The following is a 26526-nucleotide window of genomic DNA, read 5'->3' on the forward strand; positions in this document are numbered from 1 at the left end:
TAATGAGTGCAAACAGAGAAATAACTAATCAAGCCAGGAACTCTAGTACTGGACTGGCGGGAAATTGTCGGTAGATAGATTGATTACGCATACGCATTCAGTTAGTGCCTCGAGTTAATATTCACTCTTTTTTAACGTAACCTAATCCAGTTGTTAACGTCATGCAGTTTATATCTTTTGTATGACACGTCTGTTATTATTGACAAAGTGAGTTTTATTTTTTTTTAATTAATATTATTACGGAATATTATAACATCTTTGAAACAATAATTCCCATTTGTTGTATTCAAATTATTTATTAGATTAAAAATGTTAGAACTCAGTTTACACTCATTTATTTTTACAAAATAAATTAATAATTATTTACTGTCTTTATCTGTTGACAATATATCCAAATAGTTCTAAATGGTTGCGAACCAGAATCGCAAAAATAAACAAATAAAAATGAAATGCGTTATATGCTTGGCTATATAGGTTATTTGGCCATTAACTAGGGAAGTAAACTTTATTGTATATAAATTTACTGATGTAAGCCAAGTGTATTTCATGTGTTAGAAAGAGGTTTTCAACATGAAATTTATCATATCTCATTTTAGATATATTAATTTTTAAGTCGGATCAGTAAATAAAATCATCAGTTGAAGGTTGATTCGTTATTAGGAGGGACCCTACTCGGAATCAAACACGGGGCCTTCTGTTTAACAGGCAAACATACTTATGCCATCGAATGGATAAAAAATTAACAATCTTTAATTTAGCAATTTTATCACAAATTACATGAATAATTTTTAAAGAAAAGTGGTGTATTTAAATTACAAAATAATTTGTAGAGAAACAATGTTCACTTTTCGCAATCATAAATAAGCATAAAAATATTGTTACAGATAATTTTATTTTTTTTATGTTTTCTATTCATTCGTTTAAATGAAAGAATGTGTGTTATTTGTACTGAAAAGAGTAGTAACATTCCTAAATAATTATTCACCTCTGTAAAATTAACAGAACTAGATTTTTTTTTGCTGCACAATACGAGTTTACAAGAGCCTCATTTTACTTCCCGATAACTTTTTTAAGAAATTACAAAACTATTTAATAGGTAATAACCTATTCATTCAAAATAAAATTAAATATCTTACTTTACAGAACCGATGTTAATCAGTTAATGATCTTTTAATGATTAATTATAAAAAAAAACTTGAATATTCTGCATCTTCAATTAATATGTACAAATGTTATATAGCTAAATGATTTTCATTAACGCTTTCTAAATATATATATTTTATAAACATAATAACTTCACATATTTTTAAAGGTAATTATGCCATTGTTTTTATGCGTCGTTGAGTGACGTATTACTCAATTCCGCTGTATTCTACTTATTATATACCAACCACAATAAAAAAATCATTTAAATTATTTGTTCTGTTAAAAAAAACCTAATCTTATGAAATACAATAATTAAAAGAGAGTGAAGCATGTTGTGTGTATATATATATATATATATATATATGAATGCTAAGCAAGAAAGGAAAACATTCCCATCGGTAGCGTTGTCAAAAATATACTGATCTACTGAAAGCTCCTGGGTTTGACTCCCAAGCAGCTTAACGTTTATATACCAATCTCAGTTATGTTGTTAATTATTCATAAATGAATATATGCTCAGGAATAATACAAAAAATAAAAAACAATCTTTTGCTTGTAAAGAAAGCAACAAAAATAAATAATGATATTAAAATGTTCTGGACATTGCCTTAAAAATAAACAAATCATGAAGATCCGAATAATCGAATGTTAAATATATATTTGTTTCCAAAATAATTACTTCCATCCAGACATTTAAACGTAATTTTGGTTATTAAAAATTATTTTTTTTGGGGGGGGAATTGAAAGCAACGCAGCATTCGGATAAATGAACATTAGAAGTCCGGTTAATTGCGAACCATCTAATTAAATACTTTATTATAATTAATTGAACGTGCATTAATTCGATATTTGAAGTTTCGTTCGATATTTGAAGTTTGAAATTTAAAAAAAAATATTCTTTATTCTGATAAATTTTCGCGTGTACAGTGGCAGAGTTTAGAGTATTTAATTCAAGGATATCAGGTTCGAATCGTAATGAAACTCATTAAAAGTGGTTGTACTGATGTACAGTTCCCATTCAACCAAATAGTAACGGACACGTTATCGACTGTGATGAAAAAAAACATTCCAGGGTCGGAATGGAATCATCACCTTCTTTATGTGCCTTTGGCTGCGAATTGTAATAGCTCTATGTACGTTGACTCTTTTCTTCTCGTTAGGAAAAATCGTTAGATCAGAGGTTAAATTTTATTTATATTTTTAATTTAACGTTAACAAGTTTTTGTTGTAATTCTAATGAAAAATCGTCCTATACTTTTTCACTTACGAAAAGACATAAAAAAATTTAATCAATATTTTAGAAAAAATCGTCTAACATTTTATCAGTAATTCTTGTAATTACAAAGTTTTAACAAAAATATACTTTGGGCGAAAGAATTAAAAAAAACCACAACAAATGTATGTTTGTTCAAACACCCTACGGTATTATGCGCGCGCGCGCACACACACACACAAAATAAATAAAATTTAATAAACTGAAAATTATCGCTAAAATAAATAAATAATTTTTCTTTATAGAAAGCTTAGAACTAATGAAGACGAATAAATTTCAGTATAATAAATTAAAAGTGCCACGATTTTATTGTATACTAAAAATTAATTATTTAGAGGGATGAGCGATATAAAATGCTGAATAGCACAGGCGAAACGAGCCTTCAGTCAGAAATATAATTTGTTTACATAAAAAATTAATTTAAATGTCAGGAAAAGATTTTTGAAAGTATGTGTTTGGAGCGTCGCTTTATATGGAAGTGAAACTTGGACGATCGGAGTACTGAGAAGAAAAGATTAGAAGCTTTTGAAATGCGGTGCTATAGGAGAATGTTAAAAATCAGACTGGTGGATAAAGTGACAAATGAAGAGGTGATGCGGCAAATAGATGAAGAAAGAAGCGTTTGGAAAAATATAGTTAAAAGAAGAGTCAGACTTATAGGCCACATAAAGAAGACAACCTCCTCTATGAATCATGAGACCTTGCCGTTGGTGAGGGGGCTTGAGTGCTCAGGGATACAGAGTAGCTGGACCGAAGGTGCAACCATATCGGAGAGGTATCTGTTGAGAGCCAGACTAAGGAATGATTCCTGAAAGAGGGCAGCAGCTCTTTCAGTAGTTGTTAGGGGCGTGAGTCAGGACGACTTAAACGGCCGTATCAACATCACTCAGTCCTCTGAGTACTGCACAGCTGAAAGCAATGGAAAACTACAGCTGCTTTTTTTTCCAAGAAAATGTGGCTCTGCATTTTCACATAGCAATAATGGAGGCGCCTTCCTTGGTAAAATATTCCGGAGGTAAAATAGTCCCCCGTTCGGATCTCCGGGTGGGGACTACTAAGGAAGGGGTCACCAAAAAATTAAAAAATAACATTCTACGAGTCGGAGCGTGGAATGTTAGAAGCTTGAAAAAGGTTGGTAGGCTAGAAAATTTAAAAAGGGAAATGGGTAGGACAAATGTGGATATAGTAGGAATTAGTGAGGTTCGGTGGGAAGAGGAAGGCGACTTTTGGTCAGGTGATTTTAGAGTAATTAACTCAGCGTCAAATAATGGGCAGGCAGGAGTAGGTTTCGTGATGAACAAGAAGATAGGGAGGAGAGTGGAGTATTTCAAAACGCATAGCGATAGAATCATTGTAATAAGGATAAAATCAAAACCTAAACCGACAACGATTGTTAACGTCTATATGCCTACAAGCGCCCATGATGATGACGAGGTAGAGTGTGTATACGAAGAGATTGATGAAGCAATTAAACACGTAAAAGGAGATGAAAATTTAATAATAGTTGGAGATTGGAATGCAAGCATTGGAAAAGGCAAGGAAGGAAATATAGTGGGTGAATACGGGCTGGGCAAAAGGAATGAAAGAGGGGACCGACTTGTATAATTTAGTAATTGCCAACACCCAATTTAAAAATCATAATAGAAGAATATACACTTGGAAAAAGCCAGGCGATACTGGAAGGTATCAGATAGATTATATCATGGTTAAGCAAAGATTTAGAAATCAACTCGTTGACTGCAAAACTTACCCTGGAGCAGACATTGATAGCGACCATAATTTGGTGATAATGAAATGTAGATTGGGGTTTAAAAACCTGAAGAAAAGGTGTCAGATGAATCTGTGTAATTTAGAGAAGCTTGAGGAAGAGGAGGTAAAGAAGATTTTTGAGGAGGACATCGCAAGAGGTCTGAGTAAAAAAGATAAGGTAGAAAATGTAGAAGAAGAATGGGAGAATGTTAAAAAGGAAATTCTTAAATCAGCAGAAACAAACTTAGGCGGAATAAAGAGAACCGGTAGAAAACCTTGGGTTTCAGACGATATATTGCAGCTGATGGATGAACGTAGGAAATATAAGAATGCTAGTGATGAAGAAAGTAAAAGGAACTATCGGAAATTAAGAAATGCTATAAACAGGAAGTGCAAACTGGTGAAAGAAGAGTGGATTAAAGAAAAGTGTTCAGAAGTGGAAAGAGAAATGAACATTGGTAAAATAGACGGAGCATACAGGAAAGTTAAGGAAAATTTTGGGGTACGTAAATTAAAATCTAATGATGTGTTAAACAAAGATGGTACACCGATATAAAATACGAAAGGTAAAGTCGATAGATGGGTGGAATATATTGAAGAGTTATACGTAGGAAATGAATTAGAAAATGATGTTATAGAGGAAGAAGAGGAAGTTGAGGAGGATGAAATGGGAGAAACAATACTGAGATCTGAATTTAACAGAGCATTAAAAGATTTAAATGGCAGAAAGGCTCCTGGAATAGACGGAATACCTGTAGAATTACTGCGCAGTGTTGGTGAGGAAGCGATTGATAGATTATACAAACTGGTGTGTAATATTTATGAAAATGGGGAATTCCCATCAGACTTCAAAAAAAGTGTTATAGTTATGATACCAAAGAAAACAGGGGCAGATAAATGTGAAGAATACAGAACAATTAGTTTAACTAGTCATGCATCAAAAATCTTAACTAGAATTTTATACAGAAGAATTGAGAGGAGAGTGGAAGAAGTGTTAGGAGAAGACCAATTTGGTTTCAGGAAAAGTATAGGGACAAGGGAAGCAATTTTAGGCCTCAGATTAATAGTAGAAGGAAGATTAAAGAAAAACAAACCGACATACTTGGCGTTTATTGACCTAGAAAAGGCTTTCGATAACGTAGATTGGAATAAAATGTTCAGCATTTTAAAAAAATTAGGGTTCAAATACAGAGATAGAAGAACAATTGCTAACATGTACAGGAACCAAACAGCAACAGTAATAATCGAAGAACATAAGAAAGAAGCCGTAATAAGAAAAGGAGTCCGACAAGGATGTTCCCTATCTCCGTTACTTTTTAATCTTTACATGGAACTAGCAGTTAATGATGTGAAAGAACAATTTAGATTCGGAGTAACAGTACAAGGTGAAAAGATAAAGATGCTACGATTTGCTGATGATATAGTAATTCTAGCCGAAAGTAAAAAGGATTTAGAAGAAACAATGAACGGCATAGATGAAGTCCTACGCAAGAACTATCGCATGAAAATAAACAAGAACAAAACAAAAGTAATGAAATGTAGTAGAAATAACAAAGATGGACCGCTGAATGTGAAAATAGGAGGAGAAAAGATTATGGAGGTAGAAGAATTTTGTTATTTGGGAAGTAAAATTACTAAAGATGGACGAAGGAAGCAGGAGCGATATAAAATGCCGAATAGCACAAGCTAAACGAGCCTTCAGTAAGAAATATAATTTGTTTACATCAAAAATTAATTTAAATGTCAGGAAAAGATTTTTGAAAGTGTATGTTTGGAGTGTCGCTTTATATGGAAGTGAAACTTGGACGATCGGAGTATCTGAGAAGAAAAGATTAGAAGCTTTTGAAATGTGGTGCTATAGGAGAATGTTAAAAATCAGATGGGTGGATAAAGTGATAAACGAAGAGGTATTGCGGCAAATAGATGAAGAAAGAAGCATTTGGAAAAATATAGTTAAAAGAAGAGACAGACTTATAGGCCACATATTAAGGCATCCTGGAATAGTCGCTTTAATATTGGAAGGACAGGTAGAAGGGAAAAATTGTGTAGGCAGGCCACATTTGGAGTATGTAAAACAAATTTTTGGGGATGTAGGATGTAGAGGGTATAGTGAAATGAAACGACTAGCACTAGATAGGGAATCTTGGAGAGCTGCATCAAACCAGTCAAATGACTGAAGACAAAAAAAAAAAAAGAAGACAAAAAAAACCCTTTTTTTTCTTTTGTTTAACCTCCGGATCAACCGTTAGGTATTGCTTCAGAGGATGAGATGAATCATTTGTAGCGTGTGTGAAAATGCCATGCCTTTCTTTTTCCTGTTTAGCCTCCGGTAATTACCGTTCAGATAATACTTCAAAGGATGATATGCATTAAGTGTAAATGAAGTGTAGTCTTGTACAGTCTCAGTTCGACCATTCCTGAGATGTGTGGTTAATTGAAACCCAACCACCAAAGAACACCGGTATCTACGATATAGTATTCAAAGCTGGAACTCTCACTTCCAAATCAGTTGATATGGGAAGACGAGTACACCACGAGACCAACCAGATTGGGTGCAACATAACCTTGTATCAACATAACCTAACCGAACATAACTTACGTAAGCTACACTCTTATAACTAATGTTAAATACATATTTTATGAATACCTTCTTATAACTAATGTTAAATACATATTTTATGAATACCTTCTTATAACTAATGTTAAATACATATTTTAACAAACTAAATACATAAGTATACAAACTTAATTGCACAACGGTTGCTCATAATTAGTATCACCCATTTTTGTAACGCACAAGAAAAACTCATTTCAAGAAAAGTTTGTTAACATCTCATATACTGCAACAATATACTAAAAAGATTTATACCTAATATAAATCAGCTGTTCATATAACTATATGTTTATGTAACTCTGCAGTGTTGTCACTTTGGCTGCAAAAAAAAACTAGTGCCTACTTCATTTAGAGACCCGTAAATAAAATATTTTTATAAAAACAAAAACTTATTCATTATTTCTTTTGAATTAAACCCATTTTTATTTTCAATTCTAGTTTTATTCATGTTTGCGACTACAATCTTTCTAGATTTAGAATTTGAAATCTAAGCAATGAAAACTGAATTATTCCTTTATTATATAAAAAATTCATTTAATAATATAGCCTTGCATTGATTTATTAATAATTAATTATTAATCTCCACAAAAATTTTTGAATTAAAACCGGAAACTATACAAAATTTTATTTCACTAATAACTTCTGATTTTTTCATATTTTTATTTTTTATTGTTATTATTTTTTGTAAAACTTCCACAATCTGAGGTTAATATTTTTTTTTTTTGTGTTCAGTCATTTGACTGGTTTGATGCAGCTCTCCAAGATTCCCTATCTAGTGCTAGACGTTTCATTTCACTATACCCTCTACATCCTACATCCCCAACAATTTGTTTTACATATTTCAAACGTGGCCTGCCTACACAATTTTTTCCTTCTACCTGTCCTTCTAATATTAAAGCGACTATTCCAGGATACCTTAGTATGTGGCCTATAAGTCTGTCTCTTCTTTTAGCTATATTTTTCCAAATGCTTCTTTCGTCATCTATTTGCCGCAATACCTCTTCATTTGTCACTTTATCCACCCATCTGATTTTTAACATTCTCCTATAGCACCACATTTCAAAAGCTTCTAATCTTTTCTTCTCAGATACTCCGATCGTCCAAGTTTCACTTCCATATAAAGCGACATTCCAAACATTTACTTTCAAAAATCTTTTCCTGACATTTAAATTAATTTTTGATGTAAACAAATTATATTTCTTACTGAAGGCTCGTTTCGCTTGTGCTATTTGGCATTTTATATCGCTCCTGCTTTGTCCATCTTTAGTAATTCTACTTTCCAAATATCAAAATTCTTCTACCTCCATAATCTTTTCTCTTCCTATTTTCATATTCATTGGTACATCTTTGTTATTTCTACTACATTTCATTACTTTCGTTTTGTTCTTGTTTATTTTCACGCGATAGTTCTTGCGTAGGACTTCATCTATGCCGTTCATTGTTTCTTCTAAATCCTTTTTACTCTCGGCTAGAATTACTATATCATCAGCAAATCATAGCATCTTTATCTTTTCACCTTGTACTGTTACTCCGAATGTAAATTGTTCTTTAACATCATTAACTGCTAGTTCCATGTAAAGATTAAAAAGTAACGAAGATAGGGAACAGCCTTGTCAGACTCCCTTTCTTATTACGGCTTCTTTCTTATGTTCTTCAATTATTACTGTTGCTGTTTGGTTCCTGTACATGTTAGCGATTATTCTTCTATCTCTGTATTTGAACCCTAATTTTTTTAAAATGCTGAACATTTTATTCCAGTCTACGTTATCGAATGCGTTTTCTAGGTATATAAACGCCAAGTATCTTGGTTTGTTTTTCTTTAATCTTCCTTCTACTATTAATCTGAGGCCTAAAATTGCTTCCGTTGTCCCTATACTTTTCCTGAAACCAAATTGGTCTTCTCCTAACACTTCTTCCACTCTCCTCTCAATTCTTCTGTATAGAATTCTAGTTAAGATTTTTAATGCATGACTAGTTAAATTAATTGTTCTGTATTCTTCACATTTATTAATTATATTTAAATTAGAAAAAAATAAATATATGAACATGAAGTCGGATTCGAAACGATGTGCCTTTTCCTTGTAAGATCCAAATATTTTATTAATTAAAACTTTATTTGGCTATACCTCTGGAACCGATGAAAACAAGTACTACTTATTATGTATTGTTGAAAAGCTCTCAATGAGGGCTTTTTTTTTAGAAAAAGGTCAAAATCCAAATGTTTAGGATTTTGGCCTTTTTGGACACGTTTGATTTAGTTGATTGCAATCAAAAGGAGAGGTGAACAACTAGATGTTACAACAGTTGTAAATCCAAATTTTCAACATTCTACAACTAATTGTTTCCGAGTTTCCAAGCGAAGGGTTAGGCAGATTTTAATTTCCTTTTCACCAAAGTTCATTATTTTTTTTGGGTTGTCAATTAATGCAATTAAATGTAACTATTGCCATTTAAGATTTTTATGTTGAGGTAGGTGTAGCGGAAAGGATGGATTCCACCTGTTTGAAAATAATTTTAAAAAGGTTCCCCACGAGAATGTTGTACATGTCTGCAAATAAAAATACGATGGGACTGATAGCTGTTGAATAATAAATGCAGTAACTTTTCAATTAATCACCTGCTATGAAAAATTAAACCAGAATTATGAATGCTATTATATAATTGTTTTAATATATAAATTATTTTATATTATATAAAATATTAGTCAAATATAACACTATGAAAACATAAAACATTATTTTGGATGTCATGACCTGATAAATTAAAATAAAGTGAAAGAAGTAGTTTGATGTAATACTTTAGATATAATTACATAACTTCAAATAAACATGCTCCTAGTCTCAACTGCTGCAAATTTATTGATTAGTTTCTCAAATTTACGCTATTGTCGGTAACCTCCCGCTTCACACTCAGCAAAGCCAAGGCTGAAAACTTAACTGTCCCGCTGATGATCTCAGGTAGGCAGGATAAGTTTTAACTTTAACCTTTCGTAACTGGCACTGGATGTTGTAAGTCAGTAAGATCTGAAGACCGGCTTCCAGATTTGGAAATACATTATCCCCAAACTACACGATGAAGTGTAGCAGGCCCGCTGGTGTCGAAATCTTAACATCAGCCCTTGTGTTGAGTAGCATTCTCCAGTCCATTATTTCACTGAACATCTCCAAGCCATCCAACCTGCCCATAAAAATGCATCTCTGCTTCAAGCTACTTTCATTAGTTGCATACATATTTGTATACATTTGTATGTAAAAGAAAGTCAAAACTGATTTCAGTTTTTTCAAGCTTGCTCTACGTATAAAAGGTCATGGTCAAACTCTTCAACAAGCTTCAGAACTTCTATAAAATTTCCAGTGTTTCTGTCACTCCTGTTTTTCACTTTCAGTGATAGTTTCTTTTTCTGCAGTCTCTTATGGGCAAATTTTGTTTGGCTAAATATTCTATGCAGGGTTACACCTTTTAAATACTTGTTAACATTTCTCTTTCTCTTTAACAATGTGATTTTGAAGCTGTGCAACTATTAAACCTTTTTTTATCAGTCTTATTTTCACGTTGTGAAAGAATTTTAATACCTTTGAGAATTCTCATGTTCAATAATTTTGTCTGTTTTTTTCAATTATATAAACCATTTTCAGTTTCCAGAGAAGAACAGTTACTGACTGCATCTTTTGATGGGAAAAGCAGATACAAAAAACAAAATGCTGCACCCTTCACAGAGGAATGTACCGATGAAGATCAACTCACCGTACCTCCTTTTTGTAATTTTTTTTGTAAATCATAACAAAGTCACTGATTTGTGTAAAAGCCCCAGCTCTATTCTGAAAATAGATTTACCTCTTTGTACTATTTCTATGCAAAGTGTGTCTGACATGATTGCTTTTCCTGATGCCTGATTAAACTTCATATATCCAAAATTTTGAAGGTGAATCACATCATCTACAATTTTTGTATATTTTGGCTTGTCTTGTTGAACCGGATCAGGTAAATCATCATCCAAATCTTCTTCAGAATCTTCTGATGAACCTTGGTATTCCATTTTATCTAAATCTGGCTGTTTTGAATCAATCTCATTACTCTACCTCTCTCTTCCAAGGCTTTTAGTAGAGCAAGAGATGTAATTCTCATTACAACCCCTATTGATTTTGATGTCAATAATTAAGAATTTTTTTTTTCAAGCAGTCAGAACTTTGCTTGAATTCACATATTCTTCGTCTTGGGTCTTCCTTTTGCTCAACTTGATTTTTTTCTGTTGCCCTCATTTCATTTTATTGAATATCTGTAAAAAATAGAAATATAAAATTAATAACCGATCAAGTTCCATCATGATTCATTTTGGAACTTAATGATTGTTATTCATTATGTTTTGAATGAGTATAATTTGAAATTTGTTCCATATCTTAACCTACGAATAGACAAACATTAATTTCAAAATGAAACTGTAAGTGCATTTAAGCAGGGAAAACATTCCATTCTGAAGTTATATAACATTGATTTGACATCCCCAGATGCTACCCTCAGGGACAGATGTGTCCCCTCTTACCACTTTAGTGTAGTAGTTTGTATTTGATTCCTGGCAAAGATTAAATTTCTTTTCACCTTACATTTTATCCTTGCATATCTTGTTAAATTCATGTGTAACATATCCCCAAGTACAACAAGCTAATATAAAAAATAACATACTTACTGTTATCTTTATTTTGATTTTATTTGTCACGTGATAATCTATAATCCAGAAATAAGTAAATTGTTAAGTGGCATTGGTTCTTATGTTTCTCCAAAAACAGTATATTGTTTACACAAATATCATGTATGGAAATAATCATCCTTGCAGACTACTTCAAGCTATACCTGTTTAGGCAATACAGCAAGAAAAATTGTTTCAAAAGTGTTTTTAAAGTAGGAAATAGTTCTGAAGGACAGATTATTATCAATGCTTTGTTTCCTATATTGCTGGAGCAAAGAAATTGTTAATCTAGAGTGGGAAATCAACATAGCTTGATAGGATTTATGAAATGTATCGATGTACCACAGTGAAATTTTATTTTAGCCCTGTAACCAGTAATTATGTTAAAAATATGGTATGGTGTATGGATAAATTTGTTAAGATTGATGAAATCATGCATGCAAAATGCAAAGATAAAACTTTGGACATTTTTTACACAAGTGAGTTTTCAGAAAAATCTGTTAGAGACTAAGTAAGCATTCATTTGAAAAGGACTTGACTGAAACATTAAGAGGGTAATTTAAATGATTAATCGAACCGTGTTCCTTCCATAAAATGAATTCAAAATGCCTAGGTGCTTGCAAACTGTAGGTCGCCAGTTATGATAAAAAAATGGCCGGATCCAACTGATGGTACCCACAGTCAGCATAAAAACCAAATGTGGGGACCACACAAAGAAATAAAAATTAAGGTACGCTTACATAGCACCTCAATAGTCTGGTTCAGGTAGAGCGGCAAGTGAAAACCAAGAATGCTTATCTGTTTGACAGATTTGCCAAATTGCCACCACAATAAATAAGTAGACATATTTATTTAACAATATTTAAAAATAATGAAAAAATTCATATTACGAGTGTAAGATTTTTCAATGGGATTGTTCAGTTGATAAGAACCCGCAGCATTATATTTATGGTGAAGGCCAATCTGTAACAATCTCTGGATGATCACCTTTCTCCACTAAAAATAATGAAAAGTTGACAAAATATTATTTAAGCATATGCTAATTTAGTTTTTACACGACTGCTCAAAATGGATTGTAATGTATTTAGGGTGTGTGAGTGTATATATTTGTTCCACCATAGCGGCTCAGTGGCTGAAGTGATTTAGATGGATGACACTATGTTGGAATCCTTACATTACCGGAGTTGTGTAGGCTACAAAAAAAAAATTATATATATATTTATTTATTGACGCTTATTAATATTCTAAGTAAATATAAATATTAGTTTGGTACAGCTGAATAAATCTATACATATTACATGACTGCCCAAGAAGTATTAAAATATTTACGGTGTACATATGTACGTGTTTGTTTCAGTGTAGCAGTTCAACGGCGAACTGATTTAGATGTATGACAGCGCATTGGAATTCTTATGTTACTGGGAGTGTCATAGGCTATATATATATATATATATATATATATATATTAGGGGCTCTGGAATTCTGCATAACACTTTCGTGTAATGATCTGCTCTTGCCGGGACATTTTTTTTTTGGCAGTCGAGTTTTTTAACTTAACTGATATAAAACTTGTGTTTTCTTTTAAAGGTGGATAATTTCGATAACGTCTTCTCTAAGTATATTTCCACACATTTAAGCAGTACCGGTAAGTCCGCTAAACATTTTTTTATTCATTTCTTCTTTTTATTTTAAGCTATTTAAGACGCTGTTTTATAATGTAATAATTTTTGGATTTTTTTTTAAATTGTACTATAAAAAGTCATTTTATATTTCAGCATTTACATACAGTACTACTAAAATTCATGTTGGCATCGTCGGTCCGACTGATTTGCCGTTATCATCTGTTTGCGAGTTATCTTAGTTGAATTAAAACTATAGCAAGTTAATTGTCGATAGTTGATAATCGTTACTTGTTTATTCGATGTAAGTTAATTACGCTAATATTAATATTTAATGATTACTAATGCAAAATATGTATTTTTTGTTAACTGAGGTTTCTATTTTTTCTATTCTTTTAAAATGCAGTTTCAAAGAAAAAATTATGAAGTCCTTTTTGTGTAGTTTACTTATTTATAGTTTTTGTTTTTTTAATAATAGTACGTAATAAGTAACAATAGTTTTGTTTTCACAGACAATTGTTTAATCATTTCTAGGTTATATAGTAATTTCTAGGTTATATAGTTGTGAACGTCATAAAAAATATACACAGAAAATTATTAAATTAAATCAAAATTAAACAGAAAAAGAAAACTAAATATTGATCTATCCAGTACCAAATGTGTTTAATTTAAAAAAGGTTTATCATATGGTACTGGACATATTCTAATGTTTATGGGTAACGCAAAAAAAAATCCACATGCAGCATCTTTTCTAATAAATTATTTAATATTAACTCCATGAAGAGCACAAAAAAAAACCAATATAAATTGCATCAAGCTGAGAGCAATCATTTAGCGCATCAACAGTATCGTCCATTTATACACACAGGTTTGTTTGTGTAATTAAATTTACCTCCCAAAAATCTTTGTTCAGGAACTATACATTTTGTTCAGGAACTATACAAAACAGAAAAAATTTGTATATCATGATCAATATCAAATCCCAGTCAGGCATTGTATTTTTTTTACTTTGCAAAATTCCGTGTCCTTGTTCTGCACACAAGCTTCAGGCCTATTTGGTGAACATAAAAAATAAATAAATATTATCTAGAATCAAACTCTCATTTTGTCAATGTTGAATCTTACAAAATTTATGTATTTGTTATCTGGTATGTATTTATAAGATTTAAGATTAGAATTCAAAATATTAGGTAACATTATCATTTAAAGGTAAATGATGTAATGATAAAAATTTCACCATAAGAAATATTAACATTGACATCAGTAAGATTAGAAAAAACTATATCGGGAAAATTAACGCAAAAGTTTAGCATATTATATATGATTGTCAAAAATTACAATTTATAGAATAATCTGTAAGGTGAATAGCAGCATTTTTAACATTTAAATTGCACTATAACATTTAACTAAAGAAATGTATTTGATGTTTTCCCATGCAGAACCTGGTTTATTAAAGTCACCTAATATTAATAATAATTTAACTGTGGCTGCACTGTTGTGGTGAGTGTATGTGTGTGTGGTGAGTGAATTAGATACAATTTATTTTTGTTTTATAAATATACAAAATGTCATAAACATATTTACTTTGTAGAATCATTTTTTGTTTTTTATTATAGTAAGTAGATTTAGTGCAACTGAAAGAGGAACCCGACTAGTTTTCATCAACTATCCAAATGGACCTTTGCAATACCAAATATGTATAATTTAAAAAAAGGTTTATCATATTATACTAGACATATTCTAATGTTTAATGGGTAACACTAAGTAAAAATAAAAATTTTTTCAGTAAAATTTATACAAAGTAAGAAAAAATTAATATGGTTAAAAGTAAACAATATTATGTTAGAAAAAGTGCAATCTGTAGAAATTTGCTTTTATAATGACATAGGCCTAAATCTATATATGTTTTTGCTAAATGTAAATGAATTGCAAAAAAGTCAGTTAAAAAACCCAGTAAAATAAAGATTTATAAAAAAACTTCCCGTTGAAGCAAAGATCTATTTGAAATAGTGTTAAAATTTTAAAATAATGTATTTATTTTTTTTTAAATTGCCTAGTCTGAATTTAAAAAGTCCAGCTAGTTTGAGGTCTAGAAAATTGGGGCCTCTACTATTTATCTTTTCATTACATATCATCTGTGTTTCATTTGGTCTTGGTGGTGTTGCTTTTTTTGTTCTGTAGTTAAACAAATTGCAACCTACAGATTAAGGAAGTAAAAACTGTATATATTTCTAATAACTTTTGGGTACTTACGTATTAACGCCACCGCAGCTACAGCTTTATTTAAAATTGAGTATTTATTTATTTTATTGTTATTTAAATAATAAATAATTGCAATAATTACTGAATTTATTAAATAAATACTCAAAAAATTACAGTGTTAATTAGTTAAGTTTGGTTAAATTATATTTATAAAATTAATAAAGAGATTGTTTTGAATCTATGTTAAACTCTATATCGGCCCATTTTCCACCGAAATCCGATTGACTACTTTGATTTTAAATAAAGCTGTAGCTGCGGTGGCGTTAATACGTAAGTACCAACTTTTGTAATATTCCATTGATAGCATATTTATACAAAAATTATTAAAACAACTTTTTTTTTTTTTTGGTCTATTTCTGTCTTTAATTCTTGATTTTTGTGTCATTTTTAGCAATTGTAAATCTTTAATAATATTTGTTACCAAAAATATCTATTTTAAATTGAATTTTATGATTATATAATGGTATTATTAAGTAGCAGATAAGAGTAAAAGAAATGATTTAATATTTTAATATCTAATATTAATCTTTTTTTTTAAAGGAATCTGAGATCTTATTGAATGATGATGTTGCATCACAACCTAATCTTAATATGAGAACCAATGAACAAATAAATGATTTACGCACAATGAAGATAGATGAAGAGATGGGGTTTCATCCAGGTCATGTAAGTATTAAACATGATTTCTCTCTTGTTTATTTCATAAATAAATATATGTGTGTGTGTGTGTATTTGTATGTATGTATATTATATTACTTCTATGTGTTCTGTTATAAAAAAAAATTGTTTTATTTTTATTAGTTCTATTTAATTAATACTGGCTTATGCTGTGTATAAATAATTAATTATCAGCGTGTGGGAGCAAAATTTTTGTTTGAAAATTTGGTGATAATTTAAATGTATGTATTACAATCTGTTGATATAGTTCACATTTCAATAAGCTCTGTGTGATTTGTTGTTAATTGTTCCGGTTGTAATATTTAAATATTTTATCAGGTAAGCAATTTAAAACGGACCTGATACAGAAGTTAAACATGCAATGCAGCGGAAACAGTCTGGTTTGTGTGGGTTCCGCCTATTTGGTTACCATTTGTGATGTTTCTGAAAATATTCAGAAATTATTATACTAGATTGTTTGTAAGGATTTGGTATTTGTTTTTGGTTTCTATATTTGGGTATTTTATTTCAAATTTTTGGTTACATAGGTAGCCTAGATAGGTTATCTAGGCAATCTGTTGGAGTGGGTGAGTTTATTCTCTTTGAACTACTCTACTGGCACAGGGACTGTCTGTTACTCAGTTTGTATTTATTGTTATTGGTTTTTGTTATGTTTAATAATTTGTGGTCTGTTAATTTTGAATTTCATACATTTGTTTAATTTGAACAGCTGTTGTCACATTGGCAATGGTTTGTTTTGTTTATGTTTTGTGTTGATAGTTTTCATTTGTATTGTGTGTTTATTATTGTGCACCCACTTTGTTTGGCAAAGATAACGATTGTTGGTAAGTCTATTGAACTTAATCTGAGATTTTACGTGAAAATTTTCTTACCTAAATTTTCATGTAGTCAATCCAAGTTAAGTGGTGCGAATTTCTTGTACTTGAGGGTTTACCCATTTAGTTCACTATATAGTGGTTCTTGATTGAGGGTATGTCTGACACAGCTGACATTAAGAAACAGGGTAAACCCAAGTGGGTTAAACCTGGTGAGGTGTTGCAGCTTGGTGGCTCTTCCTCCTCTTCTAGGGAGGATAAGTCGCAAGATGAGCCATCGACCTGGGCTGAAGAGGTTAAGGTTTTGGTTCAAGAATCAGGGAAAACCTTTAGAAAGGCAGGTACCTTTGCCACCTTAGTGCGAGCCTTTGAGGAGAATTATGATTTAATTGTTCAGTTATTGGAAACTCAAAGGAGTGCCTCCAAAAGTGTGCAGGATAGGATTCTTCCTAAAGTGAGGGATTTTAAGTCAGTTGTAGCAGCGCTGGCTGAGGGATAAGAGATGTTGGCTGCTAAGGCTGTTGTAGCAAGAGAGGTGGTGGTAAAGGAGACGTGAAGCTAATCTGTCCTGATGACAGCCAGAAGTGGTTTTTGTCAATATGAATGAAGTGACATCTAGCAAAACTAGTAAAGACCTGAAGGATGAGTTTCAGGTAGTCCTTCGCAGTAAGAAGTCGAACCTGAAGATTCAACCAATAAGACGAACAAAGAAGGGTCTTGTGGTAGTTGCAGATGATGAAAATACTTTCAAAGTGATTACTGATTCTTCAAAGATTGGTAAGTCTGATGTGAGAGTGGATTGTAAGAGAAAGAGGCGAAGAAATTTGTGGATTCTCTCTCGGTTAGACTCTTAAGTTTTGGAGTGTCAATGATTTGGAATTGGATAACGTAGCAGAAAAATTATCGGCGTCCTTTATTGACACTGCTTAGTGCTCTATACCCTGTAGTTCCAGTCGATAGAGGCTAGTGTTTGGTCGAATAAGGAATATACTAATTTGAAACAGTCTGTCTGTTGTTTACGAAGGGCATCTCAAGCATCTCAATGAAAATGTGATCCTGGATGGTGGGCCATACTTGTTGCTAATTATAGAGAGCGCAGGAATTATTACTTTTACAAGGTATGTAGTACCAAAAGAGATTCATGGCGTTCTTTTGTGCAGCACCGGGTAATAAAGACCCTAACCCACCGGGTTGGTCTAGTGGTGAACGCGTCTTCCCAAATCAGCTGATTTGGAAGCCGAGAGTTCCAGCGTTCAAGTCCTAGTAAAGCCAGTTATTTTTACATGGATTTGAATGCTAGATAGTGGATACCGGTGTTCTTTGGTGGTTGGGTTTCAATTAACCACACATCTCAGGATTGGTCGAACTGAGAATGTACAAGACTACACTTCATTTACACTCATACATATCATCCTCATTCATCCTCTGAAGTATATCTAAACGGTAGTTACCGGAGGCTAAACAGGAAAAAGAAAGAAAAGAAAGGTAATAAAGACCCATGAGGAGTAGTATATAGAGTTTTGGGACACAAACGTAGAAAGGATGTTCTTCTGTCCACTCTCTCAACTTGGCATGGAATTATATTAGACAAAAGTAAAATGTTACAAAAACAGCTTTGTTTTAATGCCTGATGATAATGCAGACGGTGAGTCTGCGTATATTTACTGGTGTGTCGTGAGGTCGCTCATGTATATGGGGATGCTTTATCTTCGGAAATTTACGAGGCTGAAGTGTGTCAGGTTATTTGTAGTTTTGGAAAGGTTATGGCCCCTTCCTTTGATGGTATAACAGTGGAGCTTCTTGTTTGCTGTGTTGGAGTTTGTGTCAGAACTGTCACATGGGTTTTCAGGAGATATTTGTTTGCTGGGTATTTCCCAGTTTGTTTGAGGAAGAAAGGATTAGTTAAATTATTATTTAAATGCGGTGACAAGGAAGCTACTGTTTGTGCCTCTTACAGGCCCTTGACGTTGCTGTCAGCTCACGGTAAAGTTTTTGAGAAGGTTCTGTATCTTCGTGTGAATGAGAGATTGACCTTGTGATGTTACTGAAAATCCTCAAGGATGTACTGAAAATGAGTTGCAAGTTCTGCAAAGTTATTTCAGATGACATTCATTTCATCAAGATGTGGTGCTTTGTGGAAACAGCCATGAAATTAGTAAGACACTGTCTAAGGGTTGTCTCCAGGGCAGTTTGTTGGACCCTCTGTTGTGGGTGGTAGAGTTTGATTCTCTTCTGAGGCATAGGTTGTCCAGCAGGTGTTGTGGTGGCTTATGCTGATGGCAGGCTGCTGCTGGTCAAACAGTCCTCACAAAGGGAGGTTGCATTCAGATCCACTTGGGCATGCAGGATGCTTGAGCCGTGAGGTCATCAACATAAGATGATGTTCAGCTTGGAAAAGACCACGATGATACTCCTTAAAAGTCCATTTGGTAGCAAGCGTATATTTTGATGCCAGGCCAGCGAATCAAATATATTCAGGTTCAAAAGTACCTCAGGGTGTTTCTTCATGGGAATTTTTGATTCAAGGAGCACTTACAATATGTCGCAAAGAAAGCTTGTAGTACCTTCTGTGGTTTCTGTGGTATTCGACATGTGATCAATCCTGATGGGGTTCTTAATTTTAAGACCATGAGTACGCTGTATAAGGGTGTGTATGAGGTAATTACGCTATATGCAGCGCCTGTCTGGGTGAAAAAGATGAAATTTAAAAGTTATTGGGATATGTTATTGATTGAGACCCAATACGTCTTGCTGTTAACATTGACAGGAGGCTACCATATGATGACATGAGTCAATCTTGGTGATTGCTGGAGTGAATCTTGTGTCAGAGGAGCAACAGTGATATGTTGCTGAGAAGTCAGGAGAGTTGACTTCAGAGAAAGTTTGGAATATAGAGCAACAGGGCTATCCTTAATGGCAGGCAAGATGGGGTGAAACAGTTGATGGGCATGATCTGTTTCCTGATGTTGCTGGTTTGCAGGGCGCCTTTTGGGTATGATCAAAAAATTTGTGATGCAATTTCTTCCAGGGTATGGCATGTTTAGGGGCAGATTGGCTTGCTTTGGCCTGGTTGATTCCGTGTTATGTCTACAATGTGGTGCGCTGGACAATTACGTTTATGTTTTCTATGAATGTTTCACTGTGATATGAAGCATACAGAAGTGATTTGTTAGCTTGATGTTATCAGATCGACGTTGGACTTCCATGAAAATTGGAAAAACCAGGCTGAATGGACCATCATTGAAGAACATATGGGATCTCTTGTAAAAGAAAGGATTGCTGAAGGTGTGTAGAGTAGATTCCCCCTTGGGTTTTCCATTTGTTGTTCTGTTATGTTCTTGTTATGGTATTAGTATTCATGTTTTATGTTCTTGCTCTTGTTCTCTATTTACATTTTTTTACATTCTGTTTTGTGTTTTTGTTTTATTTTATTCATGCTGGTGTGTGTTGAACTGAACCTTTCCTATTAGGTGTAGTTTATTTTATTGTCAGCTCAACTGGTATTAGTGTTCATGTTTTATGTTCTGCTCGTGTTCTCTATTTATGTTTTGCTACGTTCTGTTTTATGTTTTTGTTTTATTTTATTCATGCTGGTGTGTGTTGAACTCAGCCTTTCCTATTAGGTGTGGTTTATTTTATTGTAAGCTTCATTGGTCAGTCTTGTTTAAGACTTATTGATAGGTTTTTTGTAGGGATAATATGGAGAGGGTGACATTGCAACCAGAATCATCACATGGCGGGAGTCTATTCCTACAGGGTCAGGATGGACGTGATACAGATGAAACATAGTTGTGAAATAAAATGTTATTAATGAAATGAAAGTAAAATAAATTTTAATTCTGTATTTATATTAGGTAAAACTAAACAATATTTATAAACTCTAATCCTTCATATCTGGGAACAGAGGCTATTGTCCTCTGCTGACTGTAAAAGCTGTATGAATGTATACTAATGAGTTTAATGTGCAACACATTGGCTTCTTCCATCAAGACAAAGAAACAATGTGTTGCACATTAAACAACAACAGTTTTTATCCACAATCTTAATCTAGTAAAGAATTCTTGAAAATTGTACAGAAGACTTTTGTACTGACAATACAGTAACAAAAATTGTTTCCTTCCATATATGTCACCAGAAACTGCAGGAAATTCATTCACTAGTCTTGATAAATGAAACCATGTCCCTCATCTGACAAAAAAGTGTAGATATCGGGTGTATCTGATATCAACAATGTTTTTGAGAAGTCAATCTGCATTAATTAAGGTGTTACGGTTAGTTCTCATATGTTGTTACATAGTACGGTTTCAGATTTAAATCGGCAAGAATCTAAAGGCAAAATGTATAATTTACATCGCTTTATTGTGAAGGATTTTATCGTTCCTGTAAAGGATTCGAGGTGTGTAGAAATGTGTGAGGTGTGTACCACAAAAGTGCTAATTTGTAAGAGATGCTTTTATTTTATAATCTTATATACTTATAATACAAGATTATATTATTGTAATTATATATTATAAATAATGTTTTCTTAGTTATATATATATTTATTTACTTATATGTACAATACATACACTATAATCTACAGGGTGTCCAGACTAAAAGTATCCTAAAGTACAAATTGTATTAAGAAAACCAGGTAATAATTTTTACAACTTTTTTTTTTATTATTAAACTCAAAATTTTAATGTAGGTTAGTCAGCTTTAATGTATGCACCTATTTTAGCTCATCAGACGCCTAGACGATAATGTAACTCTTGCCATGTGTTTAGGAGCAACTGCGGCATTGTTAGAGCAACACCTTTAAAATTTTTTTTTTTTAATATGTTCAAATCTCAAATTTTTCTTTGTTATAACTTTTAATAAACCCTCAAGCAAAACAATCCAGAGGAGTGATATCTAAGAGATGTAGGTGGCAATGTACTAGGACCTCCTTGTCTGATTTAACATCCGGGTAAGTGTTATTTAGGTACATGTCGATAAAAGTGGTGTGGAACACCATATTGTTGGAAACTGAATCCTGCAGGAATCTGAAGAACAGCAAAGTTCGTAAGCATATAATGGTACGTGTGCCCTGTAACAGTGGACTTCATGAAAAAACTGCCCAATGAATGCCATCTTTTCTCATCATAACAGATACTGACTTTTGGTATGTCTCATTCATTTTTTATTCCTGTGTGGTGTTTTCACTATACCAAATTTGACAATTGTGTCTTTAACTATCACAAATGTATGAAAAGTTGCCTCATCTCTAAATAAAATATCATTATAATTAGGATTGTTTTCAATATGATGATTACCTCTGCTACAAACTGATATTGGCAGCGAACGTTTGGTTTAATGTGATGTATTTGTAACTTGTACGCTTGCAAATGGAGTGCTTATTACCAATGTCATGAACAGTAGAAAGAGGAATTTGCAGTCCATAACTAGACCACCTAATAGACTTACCTAGACTGGCAGTGAGTGCATCGCTTACTTGATTCACAGTCTTTTGTAGCTAAAAAAACCTTTTGATTTCCAGTTTGTGAAACCAAGCTTCCAGTATCTCTTGAAGTCATATGTTGGGAATATGATGTCTTGGATGTAGGAGAATTGATATTTAATTAAAAGCTGTACAAGCTATTGAACATGCATTACTAATTGAAATTACTAACCAAAGCAAGCACTGAAGTTGCAAAACATGCACCAAAGCATGTATCTTGACAGTTGCATTGGAGTCGGCTTGCCTGCACTTGTGTATTCTGCTGAATCTGAGAGTATACTGAACAAATCTTAGGGATATATCGTGTTGTTTGAGCTTATGTTGTAAGAGATTTCAAGGACTGGTTTCCTAAATATAGGCCATTAGTTTTAGATACCTTTACCCCAGACATCGTGTATATAAAATGTGTGGGTTTGTAGATCTGATCAATATGAATGTAGAAGTAATAAATATATACCTGTTATAAATAGTTAGTTTTGTTGGTTTTCCTAAAACATGCATTTGATAATAAAGTTTCACTCAAGATTATAAACATACTAAAATTCCTTATTATACTAAAGTTAACTCGATGATTAATTAATATTCAATACCATGTTGATTATGAATATATGTTAAAATTATTCAATTTTTTATACATATTTTGTGGCTTTTTGAAAGATAACACTTATTAATGTTATTGTAATTGAAATAATTTTTTATTAATTCATAATTATAACAAAAAATAACTTAATTTGCAGGTTGCTATGGATAAAGGAACTATCAAGGGAAGTACCAAGAATTTTATTACTTGTAAGAGCATAAATAATTCGTTAAATGATGGAATTATAAGTGAAAACTCCAGTGAATGTAATTATGCTTATGGTGATGTAACGATAAAAAATTTAATTGAGAATATAAGTAGTGAAAACAAGTTGCTCGAGCAGAAAGGAAGGAAATTGGTTTGTGAATATTGCAATGAAAGATGTAATATTGCAAGATTCAGATGTAACTGTTATTTAAAGAGACACATTAATATTCATACTAAACAGAAAAAAAATAATAGTAACTTTTGTCAAAAGTCATTTCATTTTGAAAATGTTTTAAAGAGACATCTTAATATTAATACAACAGAGGAAAATTATGTTTGTAACTTCTGTCAAAAGTCATTTAATAGTAAATCTCATTTAGTGAGACATCTTAATATTCATACAAAAGAGAAAAATTATATTTGTAACTTTTGTCAGAAGTCTTTTTATGATAATTCTGCTTTAAAAACACATTTAAATATTCACACTAAGGAGAAAAATTATATTTGTAACTTTTGTCAGAAGTGTTTTAATCATAGTTCAAATTTAATATCACATTTAAATATTCATACTAAGGAGAAAAATTATGTTTGTAAATACTGTCAAAAGTCATTTAATACTAAATATTCTTTAGTGAGACATCTTTTAATATTCATACAGAAGAGAAAAATTAATTTATAACTTCTGTCAGAAGATGTTTAATCATTTTTCTAATTAAAAGTTGCGTATTAATTTGCATCCCAAAAGGAAAAAGTATGTATGTAAATTTTGGAAAAGTCTTTTAATTGCAGTTGTGATTTTAAAACATATTAATTTCCACATAAAGAAAAAAATTAATATTTGTAACATTTATCAAAAATCATTTAATCAGATTTATATTTTGGAAAGACATCTTAACAATATCCTTATTAGAGAATTATGACCTTTTAAGAAATTGATTAAGGAAAAAGTAATAGCATTCTTTCATATGTGTATAATTTAAAACTAATATGACAAAATTTTTCTTATGTTTATAATGTAATGTTACATTTTTCTCATTTTTACAACTTAAGGCGGGGAATTTCTATCTTGTTTGCCTCAAATGCAGATTTGTATATTACTGTAGTTTATAATATATGATGAGTATGTACATTTTAACCCCAGAACCATGACAGTCAGAAAATTTGGTGTAAAAAGTTGTATAAAGTTCTCAAGTGAGACTTGTGTAATCACAAGTTATATGTGTTTTTCTTGAACATTTTTTTTTCTCAAATAACGCTGATCTTGAATGAATCTAAAAGCCTCATTCTGATTTTATATTAAGTTTAACTTCACATCGTGTGTCATACATTTTAGTAATGTTTTCAAATATTAAAACCAAACAAGCTGTGCCTGTTATCAATATTGACCTCAAAATCTTTACTAGCTTTTAATTTACTAACATACATGTAAAAAAATTAGTGCTACTTTCAAGTATCAATTTCTTTAAAAATGTCTATTGTTATCTGCTGGTTGTGAATTATTTTCCTCTTTTTATAAGCTTTTATTTAACTTGCTTGCTTTAGTTATAATCAAATCTTGCAACTGCTATATCTTTTGATCTATCGTATGAAAATCAATGAAATTTGATTCACGTTTAAACATTTCATTTTAATTAATTATGAATTTTTATTTAACGAATTCATAATTACGATTACAATTATAATAACGATAACAATTAATAATTTTTCAGATTACTGTCAAAATGTAATAACTTTGTGCAAGATTTCTAAATTTAATTTTTATTTTTAATCTTATTAATCCTTAAAGGTCATCTCTGTGCAAATTTGAACCGTCAAAGAATTAACACTCGAGTAATTTTATTGCAGATAAATAAAGTATATACATATACCAAACAACCTCATTAAACAAAAAATATATTTTAAAATACAGCAAATGTCTATAAATACTTATTCGAAAATGTTGTTATAAAAACTGCACCATGCTTTTATTTAACGAAATATTTTCATTACTTTTAATTTTAAAATTTAATAATTATTACATTTATTTATTGGTTATTTATCAGATATTTATATAATTCATTTTTTACTTTTCAGTTCATTTTTATATTTCTTAATATAGTATATTTTTTTGTTTAAAATTCTCAATTTGATTTCTTATTTTTTTACTTTTTAGAGGGTTTTTCTAATTTGTTTCCTTTTGTTTATTAGTTAAATAAAAGCTATTTTTAAAAAATAATGTTTTTTTCTTTTGCAGCAACAAGCATAATTAAAAATACTCCATAACTTTGAAAATAAACAAAAACTAACATTTTGAAATGTATGTCTCTATTCATTTAAATAGTGAACTTCTGTTCACAATAAAAAAAGATTTTTTTTTTTTGTAAGGATGGGAGCCGCAAATCTTAAACAGTAAGAGGGCAGAGACTTGAGATGGCAGGTCTCTCCACCGTGCTCAGAAATTCTATTTGCATCTCTACTAGTTTTCGTTGTTATAACCTCTAAAATATTATGAATTTATTTGTGGAAATTTAGACATGTTTTTAAAAGTATATATACTGTCGGAAAATGTAAAAAATGTTTAATTTTTTTTTTAACCAACAAGTTTAAAACCTCCCAAAAAAATTAAGAATCTTTAAAATAAAAAATCCTCTGTTGGCACTGTTAGTATTCTTATACATTTCTTTAACAAATTTTTTGTTATATATTTTGAGGGATTTTTATTTCAGATTTTTTTTTGACTGATGAATTAATTCATTTAAATCTGTGATAATTAATTTCTAGAGATTTTGATTTATTTTTAATATTCGTCAAACATTTGTATTTTTTTTAGGAAATATATAATCCTTTTTTCCTGCGATTATTTTAATGTTTCTATTTGAATTTTTCTTACTTCAAAATTGTCTGCAATTATTGCCTTATCTTCCATAAAGGCAAAACAATTTCTTCCTAGGTTGTCCTTTTTGTAACCCAATTTTTTTTCTACCACATTTAGTTTCATTGTTTTTCCTCCATTCTTTGATGTCTATCTAGAACACAATTAAAAGGGATCTGACTCAACGGTCTCATTAACGTATATTTTACGATGCTTAAATTATTTATTGGTAATTTAAATTCTCTTTCTGATAATTGAAAATAAATTAATCTTTAGAAAAGGCAATGGAAATTATTTGTTAGGGTAAGAAGGTTATAATTTATGCAGCTTACTAATTTTACACATACTATTTGTTCCGCACAAGATCTTCCATTTCTAAACCACCCTGATGTATTCTCCAAATTGTTTATTGATGTGCCCTTCTATTCTCACAACTTTTGTAAGATTTTATAGGTTACTGAAAGAAGAGAAATTTTGTGAAGAGAATGAATTAGAGCATTCTTGTGGGAGTTTTTCTCTCTTCAAAATGTTTTCAAATCATTTTTCTAATAAATCATATGATAATTTTA

The 26526-nt window shown here is 31.4% G+C and overlaps 1 protein-coding gene and 1 long non-coding RNA gene across 7 annotated transcripts in view; one reads left to right on the forward strand and one right to left on the reverse strand.

Moving 5' to 3' along the window:
- The window catches only part of LOC142333806 (uncharacterized), a 67718-nt gene extending 60739 nt beyond the window's left edge, over positions 1-6979 (reverse strand). Inside the window, exon 1 of one of the 2 annotated variants that reach the window (XR_012758708.1) lies at positions 6914-6979. This is a non-coding gene — a long non-coding RNA (uncharacterized LOC142333806). The remainder of the gene's footprint in view (positions 1-6913) is intronic. The other variant, XR_012758710.1, reaches the window with a different exon arrangement.
- On the forward strand, positions 1-25321 carry LOC142333804 (uncharacterized). Of its 5 annotated transcripts, none has more exons than XM_075381332.1 (5): positions 1-207; positions 12824-13111; positions 13242-13389; positions 15888-16013; positions 23057-25321. In XM_075381332.1, the coding sequence occupies exons 4-5, from the start codon at positions 15939-15941 to the stop codon at positions 23783-23785; spliced, it is 804 nt and encodes a 267-aa protein (XP_075237447.1). In that variant the 5' UTR covers positions 1-207; positions 12824-13111; positions 13242-13389; positions 15888-15938; the 3' UTR covers positions 23786-25321. The 5 variants fall into 5 exon arrangements, with proteins under 5 accessions (XP_075237447.1, XP_075237448.1, XP_075237445.1 ...); XM_075381333.1 differs by having other exon boundaries at positions 12829-13111; XM_075381330.1 differs by having other exon boundaries at positions 13054-13111.
- The last annotated feature ends 1205 nt before the right edge of the window (positions 25322-26526 follow it).

Source organism: Lycorma delicatula, chromosome 13 (assembly GCF_047948215.1).
Source record: "Lycorma delicatula isolate Av1 chromosome 13, ASM4794821v1, whole genome shotgun sequence".
Classification (NCBI taxonomy): domain Eukaryota; kingdom Metazoa; phylum Arthropoda; class Insecta; order Hemiptera; family Fulgoridae; genus Lycorma; species Lycorma delicatula.